Below are 12,317 nucleotides of genomic sequence, written 5' to 3'. Positions count from 1 at the left end.
AATAGCACAGTTCACTTTAGTTTATTGCTACTATTGATATTATTACCTTTCTTAATTAACATAGCCTACTAAAAAAACAAGCAAAATGATAATAGAAGTTTCTTAGTATTTTAAAATAGAACAAAAATAATTGAATAAAAACATGAAAATTAACTCACAGAACCAATATAGATTTATGTTAAATAAAAAAGCCATAATTTTCAAAAGATAATATAAAACTGTACAAAAATGTACAAATAATTATGTACAAAGGAATAAAAACAAGTTACAAAAATAAAATAAAGCAAAAGGCAACTGAAATTTGTTTATTCATTCCTAGTTGTCTCCATCATCCACTACAGTTATCATTAGATTTTGCTCAGGCCAAACATAAAGTCGAGGCAACTTTAACTAAAATTACAATTGAAATTTATATTAACTTAAATCCCATTGTGTTGTAATATTATCATTAATGTACAATATATATATATATATATATATATATATATATATATATATATATATATATATATATATATATATATATATATATATATATATATATATATATATATATATATATATATATATATATATATATATATATATATATATATATATATATATATATATGAAAAGCTGAAGTATGAATTACTAAAAAAAACTACTTCATGAGGTCTTTGTAACTCTTCAAAATCATGTACTAAAACTTCCAGAAAGCTGTCAGGAACCAAAATCTATATATAACATGGATTATTAAGAATAATTAAAATTGCTTAGAATTAATTACAGTATCAACTTTAAGAAAGAATAATGGAATACTTTAAACTTTAAATTTAATTAAGATGCAGAATTAAAATGGCATATACCATACCTGAAGCCATGATTGAATGGCTGCAAATGGATTTTTCTCATCAACACTTGAACCAAGCACATCACTTGTAACAAATGTAACTGCTAATTCACTTAAAACACTTTTAAATGTAAAATGACGCCCATGTGCCAGCCTTCCTCTATATTTAAAACAAAAGTTGTAAAAGTCATTAAAAAAACACTATTTTCTTAAGCTCAAGAATATATTTTTTAAATTTATGATGACTGATGCATTTTGATGCTTAGAGAAAATCTTATATGCAAACATTTAATAATATAAATACTAAATAAAGTATTTATATCATTAAATGTTTAAATAAGCATGTAAAATCATTAGTTATCAATGCTTATGCATGATAATTTTTTACCTAATAGCTAGTGGAAACAGAGCTGCAGCCTCTAAATTAAACCGAAGCTGAATACCATTTTGAATAGGTGTTGCAGTAAGTAAGCCACTAACACAGCTGTAGTTTGAAGCTCGACTAGGTGTATCACCATCCATATGTTCTCCATGATCCTGACGATTACTTAAAAAAAAAAAAAAAAAAAAAATTAGCCAAAACTAAAGTGAAATAGTTATAATCACAAACATCAACTTTGTTTGAAAACAAAATAAAAAAACTATAATACAAAAAAGAAACTACTATTAAATGAAAGTTTTTTGTGATCATCAATATAGTATTTATATTGCTTATAATTAATACCTTTGAAAGTTATTTAAAAGTCAATAAAAATTGACTTTTTTGAAGTTAATTTTAAAATTGTTATTTTATACCTAAGGTGAGTCAGTTAACCTTTGAATGTATAAGGTAATACTTTCTGTGGTTAACACTTCACATATTAAAAGTTCACTGCAGAAACAAGATTTACTTTAAAAAAGTGTTTTAAAAAAGTTGTTAAAAGTGGAGCATAAAAAAACTCATTATAAAATATTATTTTCTGGCTTAGGATAACATTTTAGATGGTCAATTAACTAGCTTACTGTTTCTTAAATACTTTTAAAAACTTAAAAAAGCAAAAATCTCTATTAATTTTTACTGACTATTGTTTATGTTTGGTATGCAAAATATAACAAAGTCAGTTCATTACTTCTGTAAGTCTTTGTTAAAAATGGTTTATTTAACTCATTATGTCCCTTCTGTCTCACCATAAGTAATTTTTTGTTACCTTTCTGCATCATCCATTTTCCTTCATTTCTCATTTACACCCTAATAATGTTCTAATAAATCAGTAATTTCCTCAAGTACAATAAGAAACGTTTTACATAGAAGTAAAATTGGTAACATCTTTCAGAAAACTGATGTTAACTAAAAGAGTCATAATATACTAAGGCTTCAAGAAGAAAATTTTTTGGTACAGAGAAAAGTGCAAACAAGTAAATTTTAGTGATGAAAGTTCAAAGAAATAAACAGATGAACAAGGTTTTTCATTAAGAAAATTTTTTCTTAAAAGCACAGTAACTTTTTACTATTTTGTGGTTACAAGTGATAGAAACTTGGTATTTGGGGCTGCTTTGATTTTATGAAACTTTCATGAATTTATAAAAATAATTTTTATAAAAGTCTATTTCATACAGATCAAAGCAGCCCCAAATACCAAGTTTCTATACACCCTATATATGGGTTGAATCAACCAACACTCCTAGAGAACTGCATCATTTCATCAGCAGAAATACTGTTTGATAAGAACTAATAGTAACAGTTTTTCAAGATGTTGTAACTTCCCACACAGCTTGTAGTTAAAAAAAAGGTTGATAAAAAAATGAAACAAGTTAAATCCCTTTGCCATCTTGAATACCAGATTTAAATCCAACCACATCTATTGGGAGTTATTATATTGGGGCTTGATTTAACTTAAATCTAGTTGATAAATAATTAATCAAGGCCAATCTAAATTTGATTCATAGCCTGAAACAAGAAAGAGAAGCATTCGAAAAAGAGTTATAACCAAATTTGCAACAATCTAGCTAAAAAAACAGGTACTACTTTAAAAAATATTCCTTTATCTTTTCATTTTGTATTATAACTATTTGTATTAATATGATACTGTGATATTAGATTGAATAAATTAATGAAGATATTATTGTAAATACTTTGAAAAAAAAATATTTATAATATCTTCATTAGTTCTTATCTTATAACTTTATAAAGCTATGAGCAAAAGTATCATTATTTTGGAAAGAACTACATATGGATTGGATATGAATAATATTTTCAGCAGTTTTTCAGAAAATACTGTGTGTTGATCACATAAACAAAATTGTTTTAACATTTTTATGCATTTTTTTGTATAAGCACTTAGAAACTAAATGGGAAGCCCCATAGTTCAGAAGCTTTTGATTTTAAACATTTTAAAACTAAATCTAATCTTAAAGTCTGAAAATGGTGGTTGTTTGCTTTTAAATTGTCAGAAGTAATAAACTAGCACCAGTACACAATAAAAGGTAAGCAAATGCAAAAATTTATGAAGCTGGAGAACTAAGTCATCACTTCTTAAAAATAGATCAAAAATTTCTTTTTTGCAAAAAAAAAACAAAAAAACAAAAAAACAATTATTATATTTGGTACAAGCTGCACAGGATGTAGAAGATTTTCATCATTATAACTATTAGTATTTAAAAAGTCAACTAACTTATTTAATGAACTTCGAACTCTTACAGACAATGTAGAACTAACAGGACGTTCAGCATTATTACAGTAATTGTTGGCTTGCGCAGCTGCTCTATAAATAGTTGATTTACTACACTCAGACCACCAACAGTTTGCACTGACGCCACTTAAATCTGAACCTTCCTCATTAATACCTACTTCTACTAGATCCTTTAAAGAATTTAAAAAGTAATTTAAATATTATATTTCATAGATTAATTATAGTTTTTACTTAAAAAGTATAACAACAATTATTATTATAAGATTAAGTACAACAAGATTGAAAGTAAGATTAATGATAAAAAGACTAAATATGATAAGATTAAAAATGACAAGATTAAAATCAATATTATACTTTTTTTCCGATAAAAAACTTTCTTGACTTTTAATTTCAAAGGAAACTTTTAAATGATCTTTATACTTATTTCTGCTTACTTGTACAAAAGAAAGAGAGGAGCAAATGCATAAATGTTATTTAAGTTACAAATAAATGAGGAGATTTTTTATTTATTGTATAATTACTTTTTATTATAAATTCCATAGAAAACAAAAATTTTGAGGATTAATGTTGCAGAAAAATTATTTTTTTAATTTTATGCAACAATAGATTCACAACAGAACTACAATAATAAATCACTTTAACAATAATCATACCAATAATCTTGGGTTAAAAGTGAAAATACTTTCACTTCGTTTCATATCAGTTAACAACCAATGACCACCAGCACTTTTTAAAATAAAAGTTAAAAAATGTAAACTTTATGCTTGTAGTAAATGACTTATTATAATTGCATATTTAAATGAATTTAAATGTGTGTTTTTTAAAAAAGTAACCATACGCAGGTATCTGTTTCATTAGGTTAATAATAGCAACACCATTCCATTGCTGGGCAGCACAAAGTTCTTCTGCACTAATTCCCACTATCTAAAAATGGGAATTACAGTTTAAAAAATCTTTCTTTGAAATTAAGAAGCATTTCTTTGCATCTTCTAATCTTCAAAAAAAAACCATTTATCTATTATTTAAAATATATGCTTAACTAATTTAAAATTATAAAAATGTGAGATGTTCTTTTAATACAACTTTTATATTCTCTTTTTTAAAAGCAATTTTTTAAATCATTTTTTATAAACTCACAAACTGTTTATAAATAAATTTTCTTCCTGCAATCAGAAAACACACTTGCAATAATAATATAGTTTGACAATATAATAACATAGGTTGTATTTACATTGCAAAAGTGAAAACATAATCCAAAAGATTATTAGATTCAGCAGTAGTTTCAAAGTTGCTACTAAGAGAACTTTCTTTTATTTTCAACAATTATTAAGTTGAAAATCCTCTAGGATTTCACACATTCAAAAAAAATTCAAAAAAAAAAAAGTATTTTCATCACCTGTACAAAATTGACAGATCCAAAAGGAGTATGGAGTTGTGGAAGTTGTGGATCAGAGGTGAGCAGCATATGTTCAATAAAATTGTGTTTACCATCAAGAGCTTGATGCCATGAAATGTGGTCACCACTGCAAAATGAAGTTTCTACATAAAAATTTTAAAAACTATTTTTTTAAAATATTTCTAACTAAACTTTACATCTAAATAAAATATTTTAATTTAATTTTACCACCTCTATTACATTAAACCCACTCAGGATGAAATCACATTTCCTTTACACTCATGTCTCTTGGTTTATAATAATGCACACAGTCATAAACCTCTTTGTAAATCAAATTTTTCCTTACTAAAATAACTTTTAAAATTTTTAAAGTTCTTAACAATCTTGCTTTTTTAATTTGAAAATTTTAAAGTCCTTAACAATCTTAAAATTTTTTACACTTAAATTTGACAGAGTTATTATTTAAGAAGCTTTATTTTTTCTGGACTAGATGGGTCTTAAATGAAATCTAATATTGTTTAAATCAGAATTAATTCTGCTCTAGATAAAGAACATCTGTTTAGCAGCTACTGTAAAAAAAAAAATCTTATTATTATATAAAAAACTTATAATATATCAAATGATTTTTATGAATCAGTTCAAAAACAGTTCTCAAATTGCATGGAATAGTGAAACTTACTAATTTTAAATATCATTTTTGGTGATATGCATATATAACTTTTTGAGACTAAAAAATTTATGATCATTTTTATTGTTAATAAAATTGTTACTAAAAACAAGCTTTGTATAAAAAAGCAGAAAAATAGCTGCATACCTGTTTTAAAAACATACTTGGCTAAACATTGCATGAGTTCAGCAGGCCAAGTTGGAGGGGAATTTTCTCCAATTTCACGTTTTAAACGCATGCTTAGTTCAAAGCCAAAGCCACTTATGCCATAATTACCAGTAACACTAATTTATTTCAAAAATTAAAACATTTTAATATTTCTTGTTGTCAAAAAAAGTTCCAACAGTTGTTCATAAACTTTTTATATGTAACTTTTTTGTAACAAAAGATTACTTAAAAAAATAACAAAAGAATCTCCTAATAAAAAAATTATACCAGAGAAAATCAAAGCAATTTCAGGAAAATCTTTATAGGAGCTGCCTATCTTTTTTCAAAAGCACGTGAAAATATTAAGTAAGAATCAAACAATTTTTTAAAAAAAAAAAAAAGAAATAAAAATACAAATTAGATGAGTAATCAACTTACTCATGAACTCTACCATCCCCATACAAATCTGATAAACCACAACTAATGTAATGCCAATGAGGAGGAATTCCTAACCGAGCGTCACCAGCATTAGAGTACATAGTTATATAATCAAGTGGATCTGGTCCATTTAACCTAGTATTGTTATTTTAAAAGGTATGAACAATCAGTTTGTAGCTTTGTTTAATAAAACAGTATTTATGTCTGTGAACATTTACAGGTATATTATTTTTCATAAAAAAGAAAGCCTCAGAGTTGGATGTTAACAGATTATTAGGGATGATTTGTGAATAATGGAACACCAGGATACTGGTGCTGCTTCTGGCAAAATTTCAGGGTTTTTATATGAAATGGAGTTTTGGAGATGAAGAAGCTAAAAGTTTCCTTTTTATGTTTTGATAGAATAATAAGTGCAAATAATTTTTTAAATTAATTTGGATCATTAATTCTAATTGTTTTTGGATTGCTATTGCTAGTTTGGAAAGTCCTTTGAAAATTTAAACTGATAAGCATGTAATCTTTCTGATAAACCACTCTAGCACAGTGGAGACAATTGATATTGTCTGCAAAGTATTTAATGGATATTATTCTAAGTTGAAAAAAGGAGAGATAATTTTTTTTATACTTGATATTTTTTTTTCTTTATATCAAAAAAATAATATTTTTTATATTTTACAAAATATAAAAAATATTATTTTTTTGATCTAAAGTTTATTTTTAGTTTACAGTATTAGATTATATTTTTTAAGTTTTGATTTAAAAATATTCAGAAAAGTATCCAAGATTAGAAAACAAACTACAAAAAATTTACTCAAAAGTATTCAAATGATTTTGGAAAGTTCAAAAAGAGCAATAAAAGAGTAATACTACATAGTTTTTTTTTTTTTTTAGCAAGTTTTTAAAACTCTTTTTAATAACTAGTAATACTCCATAGTTTTTTAAACACTTTTCAATAAGCTTTTGGTATGCTTTTTTTTTTTAGTAAGTTTTTCTAACTCTTTTTATTACTTTAATTTACTAAGCAAGGTTTTTATTTTGAAACATTTTTTTCTGGGCCAAGACCCAAGTTTTCAATGCCAATCCAGTCTGGAGTGTCAGCTAATTTTTGCAGCTATCTACTTCAATATTCACTTCATCATTAAAAATCAGATTATGCTACTTGCTTTCTCCAAGATTTAATTATATTGTAAATGTTTTTGTCTACTATCATCTCAGATATTCTTCAGTAAACTTCCAGCTTCTTTGTCCTTAGCAGTGGTCAATAGACTTATGATGTTGTATTCTTCTTTTCCAGATGTGCAATTAAGAAGCTTCCCTTTTCCCAGTATAATATAACTTTTTGGGAAGACTCTTAGAGAAAAGATCTTTTTTTTTTCCCTCTTCTAACAAAAAGGAGAACTATCTTATTCCAAATCACAAGAATTGTGCGTTCTTATAATTTGGAATCAGATAGGTCTTCTATTATTTTACACTTTCCTATTTTTATTGCAGGACCTTATTTTCTTTAGAAAATTTTGCTGTTGTTATTATTTGATTTAATCAATTTTTACAATATCTACAGCGCAGGAAGTTGTGAATTAATTTCTTTTTACATTTTTAAAACTGGTATAAACTTTTTAAAAACAAAAGAATTAAAATAGGTTATAAAAACTCTTTAGAAAGGGGTAGCTTTTTGCAATAAGGATGCTTAACTTATTTTGGCATTTTGTTGTTATAACTTTTTCCATAACATAATTATTTTCAAAAAGTTTAAGCATTTTAATTAGAGATATTAGAAATAAATTTTATAAAAATCACCTTATTACTAAAAATCAACACCTTAATCTAATTAATTGCTAATTTATTGAAAAAATAATGAACAAGGACAAAACAGAAATTATTATAATATTTAGTTTTAATGATAAGTATATTTCTTAAATTCTAGTCACATTCTAAGGTGTGGTTTTTTACACCTGGTCATATATGAAAAGAATATATAGCATCAATGATTTTTACACATATTTATACAAGCATGAAATTATACAACAATTAAACTAATAAGTTTCCTACCAGTATTTCACTAATGCAGAAACCTGAAGTGGGTTTGTTTGATTTGGATAAATTTTTCGTAAGGCATTATATATTGCAAACAATCCAGCAGGTGTTGACATTTTTCCTGAATTTTTTTTATCATATCAATAAAATTTTCTACCTGTATGGAAAACATTTCTTATCAGTAATTTTAACTTATGAAGAAAATATTGCTAATAATTTTTTTCAACAATAAAATCAATTTAATAGATTGGTAATCTGATTGAGAATAGTTGTACATTTTATTGTGTAACATTTTTCTGATTGAGACTATTTGAACATTTACGCTTATATTTAAATAACTGAAAACATTTTATATTTTACATTACTAATTATAAAAATTTGTTTTAATAACTTTAAAATAAATTTAAAAATATATGCTTACTGATTATGTTTTAAATCTCAAAATAAATTCTCAATATTAGATTAGAAAAAAGGAAAAAATTTGTAAGTGATTGAGACTTTTTGTAAGTCACTGTTGATGAAGAAAATACAAATCTTCACTTTGTATAAAACAATGTAAAAAAATCAATACACTAATTATTGCAATAACCAGCATATAAGAAAATTATAAAAGCTCATAAATTGTTGCAAAAATCTTTCCTTTTTTTTATTATTATTTTTTTCTTTCTTTATCTAACTTTTATTATCCAGTAAAATCTTAACATAAGTCACTTAAATAACCATTATCTAACACTTTTTGGGTGCTGCTATTTTGACCAAGTTTCTGCAGATCCAACTCTGATTCAGCAATATTTTTCCTGTAAGAAAAATAAATTTTTTAAATATAACCTTTAGAAATCTTACTAATTACAACTTTTACTATTTCAAACTTTGAATAATTATTACATATCCAGAGCTGTTTTAGCACATGAACCTTCTGGATACTTTCTTTTTTACTATAAGTTATACAGGAAAGAAACTTTGATCACTTGATAAACAATAAATTATTATTCATTAAGTAATTTTATGTGCCATTTTGATCACCAATTTATTATAATTTACAAGTTTTTTTTTGCATTTCAAGCCTCATATATATATATATATATATATATATATATATATATATATATATATATATATATATATATATATATATATATATATATATATATATATATATATATATATATATATATAGCCTCTTGGTCAAATCTTTGTGTCTATTAATCTTTGCTGTTAGTATTCTCTAAATTTGCAAAAAATGATTTCAAAAAACATGTTTACTTTTGTTATTTGCATTTTTATTTCTAGAGCGGAAATCCAAAGAGTCTTATTGTATTATTGCAACTATTGCAATAATGCAATAAAACCCTTTATTATTATTATAATTATATTACTAAATGTTAACCAATGTATAACATTTAAATCTAACTACTTAAGATAAATGCCAGTAAACTCAAACTTTATCTTGTTAGGATTGATTTTAAAATTATGAAAACACAGAGAGATATCATGTTTTGAAGACAGCCCTGTAGATGTCAGATTATTTGTACTTACTATTTAAGTAATTCTTACTTTAAGTGTATAGTATATCAATATCTTTCAACTCAGGTATCAACTCTAGTCCAATCGAAGCTCTTGTATCATTTACTGTATCTTTTAAAGATTTGAACTCATCCAGGAGGTCGAGAGCACGATTTTTTGCTTTAACACTCTCTGTTTCTGAACACTTCATAAACCATTGCAACTGAACATAAAGCTTTGAGTTTAGGTAGCAAAAATTACCTATTTACTCATCTTTTTTATATATAGCACTAGCTAATTGCTGTGATAATATATTAAGTTAACTCTTACATAGATAATTTGCAAGCTAACTGGCGAGCTGACTTGCTAGCTAACTTGCTGGTTATCTAGTTAACTACTATACAAATACACAAGACTTGGCTGACAAACATGTGAACTTACCTGTTTTAAATCATTATCAATTTGCATCAAAGCTTCTTCATGAAGTCTTTTTTCATGTCCTAATAAAACAAGCTGCTTTTTACAATCCATATAATTTGTCTTCTCTCTTTTTATTGCTTCAATATTGACAAACACTTGTGATTGAAGGTTAGCAAGCCGTTTACTCTTCTCCCTTAAATTTTGTTTTAAAAAAGTAGCTGATTAATTTAGTTCAATTTTTAATAAATTCAAAAAAGTTAGATTTAAATTCTATTTAACATAAAAATGTATGAATTTCTGAAATTTTTGAATAACTTTGTATATCAAGATGTGAAACTAAAAATCTAAACTTGTAAATGCTTTAAATCATTCTCTAGTGTAAATTTTAATCAAGAAAAAAAAACCCCTGATTTGTTACACACCTTACCGAATAACTTTAACAATTTCCAAGTTTAAAAGCATTCCTTCCTCAATACCACTTTCTTCACTATCATCAGATTCCATGATTTATTTTAATTGATATTGAAAAATTTAAATATTACAATTTTTATCTAATCAAAAAATACTTATTTAGAGTCATATAATGCAGCCTCTTCAGTTCCCATTTAAAATGTGAATTCAAATTTCAAAATTAGATTTTTAAGCAGCATGCTTTGAGTGTAATTTTTATTATAAAATCTCTAAAAAAAAAATCAATAACATACCTCCTTCAATTGGCATCATATTGTAAATATATAACAATTACAAATTCTTATTTATAATTTTATATGGTTTATAATTATAATACTTTGGATTTGAGTCCAATCGAATGTGTACCCATGAAACACCTAAACCAGATGTAGATAGCCATGTAAATTTATCATGCTTGATTTTAATCTCCTCTATCATTGCACAAGCAGCTTCTTTTAAGAGTTGTTCAACCTGGTCAGTACAGCCAAACTCTAAGAAACTTGCAAAATGTGCATAGTACCACAAATCTGCACTACCAATAGGACAAGGCACAACTAGTTTTGCATCTTTTCCAAGGTTTGGAAAAACTGTAACAGCTTGTGAGCTTGAAAAGTATTGACTAAATGATTTAGAATCTACTTTAACATTTTCCAGTGCATTACTTTTAACTAGAACAAACTCGAAATCAATTGTATGGAATATTTCATAGTTTACAGGAGGAGTTTCAAAGAAAAAAGGTTTCATTGTTGAGTTATTTAAACCACATATAAAAAATACTCTAAAATCATAACTGTCAATCAGTAGATTTATAACTTGATTATATTTTAAAATCCTACTGCCATTAAAAATCTTGAATTTGTGAATATTGTCATCTATTATAGTCTGTTCAAAGGTGAAAATATCCATCTTCAAACAATATATGAGATTTATTTTATTTAATTTGTATTAATTCTAAATATACAAATATAAAGTTATTATATATTATATATATATATATATATATCTGTATGGAATCACTATAACATATTCGAATGTACAAAAATAATGACAATATTAACAGGCACGAAGATCTAGGGCCTAAAAAATTGTTTATAGTATTCTGCTACGTCAAGTAATTACGCATTTTCTAAGTAGTAGCATCATGCTTATTTGCTTAACAACATTGACTCAAAAATATTTTTAAAATGAAGAGTGACGGGTGGGTGAGTGTGTGTGTGTGCTTGCGTGTGTGTGTGCTTGCGTGTGTGCTTGTATGTGTGTGTGTGCTTGCGTATGTGTGCTTGCGTGAGTGTACAATTTTTATGAAGTGCATTTATACAAAGTAGTCATAGCAATGTCTTGCAACCTTCCGCGTGGATTAAAATTCATAGATTTGAGCTCTGATGCTGCGTTATGTTTGCCATTTGAATAATTCGAACGTAAAAGTCTCTTAGAGCTTAAATTTTTTGTGTTTGGTTTTGATGTGACATTAAAACTGAAGTAATTAAGTCTTAATCATCTACTAAATTAATATTAAAAATGGAGAAATACATCCAATTAAAAATGCTGTTGTCATTCGGTCTACCATTTTGTAGAGGTGGACGCTTTCTATATATTTTCAAAACTGATACTATAGAAGAGAGAAATGAATTCAGCAGCGCAATAGCAATTTCGCCACTAAATCTAGTTTTTCTTGCTAAGGGTCATTTGAAAACATTTAAGTCTATCGCAATAGTGGTCCTAACCAATAATGTGTGGAGATAATCATTTTTATTTCTTGAC

General features: G+C 25.7%; 3 protein-coding genes across 5 annotated transcripts; all 3 read right to left on the bottom strand.

Annotated features, from left to right (window-relative positions):
* Positions 1-152: 152 nt before the first annotated feature.
* On the bottom strand, positions 153-8,376 carry LOC145202392 (suppressor of fused homolog). Its single transcript, XM_090083588.1, has 11 exons — positions 8,199-8,376; positions 6,150-6,284; positions 5,712-5,848; positions 4,898-5,040; positions 4,340-4,425; positions 4,155-4,227; positions 3,484-3,671; positions 1,221-1,379; positions 854-992; positions 648-716; positions 153-390 (listed from the first exon to the last, which is right to left on the bottom strand). Exons 1-11 carry the CDS (start codon positions 8,297-8,299, stop codon positions 316-318), a joined length of 1,305 nt encoding a protein of 434 aa, XP_089939714.1. The 5' UTR covers positions 8,300-8,376; the 3' UTR covers positions 153-315.
* Positions 8,377-8,671: 295 nt separating this feature from the next.
* Positions 8,672-10,749, bottom strand: LOC145202393 (zinc finger C4H2 domain-containing protein-like). 3 transcript variants are annotated; one of them, XM_080075317.2, is made up of 4 exons: positions 10,534-10,730; positions 10,128-10,299; positions 9,738-9,909; positions 8,672-8,980 (listed from the first exon to the last, which is right to left on the bottom strand). In XM_080075317.2, exons 1-3 carry the CDS (start codon positions 10,608-10,610, stop codon positions 9,739-9,741), a joined length of 420 nt encoding a protein of 139 aa, XP_079931443.2. In that variant the 5' UTR covers positions 10,611-10,730; the 3' UTR covers positions 8,672-8,980; position 9,738. The 3 variants fall into 3 exon arrangements, with proteins under 3 accessions (XP_079931443.2, XP_089939720.1, XP_079931445.2); XM_090083594.1 differs by having other exon boundaries at positions 10,529-10,669; XM_080075319.2 differs by lacking the exon at positions 9,738-9,909 and having other exon boundaries at positions 8,719-8,980; positions 10,534-10,749.
* A 98-nt stretch (positions 10,750-10,847) lies between these two features.
* LOC149891059 (uncharacterized) lies at positions 10,848-11,462 on the bottom strand. The gene has a single exon (XM_090083593.1). It carries the CDS (start codon positions 11,460-11,462, stop codon positions 10,848-10,850), a length of 615 nt encoding a protein of 204 aa, XP_089939719.1.
* Between the last annotated feature and the right edge of the window lie 855 nt (positions 11,463-12,317).

This window comes from Hydra viridissima, unplaced genomic scaffold (assembly GCF_058129835.1).
Source record: "Hydra viridissima isolate aposymbiotic clone 2 unplaced genomic scaffold, HvirCarnegie_v1 scaffold_3, whole genome shotgun sequence".
Classification (NCBI taxonomy): domain Eukaryota; kingdom Metazoa; phylum Cnidaria; class Hydrozoa; order Anthoathecata; family Hydridae; genus Hydra; species Hydra viridissima.
This window is presented reverse-complemented; position numbering and strand designations above follow the sequence as displayed.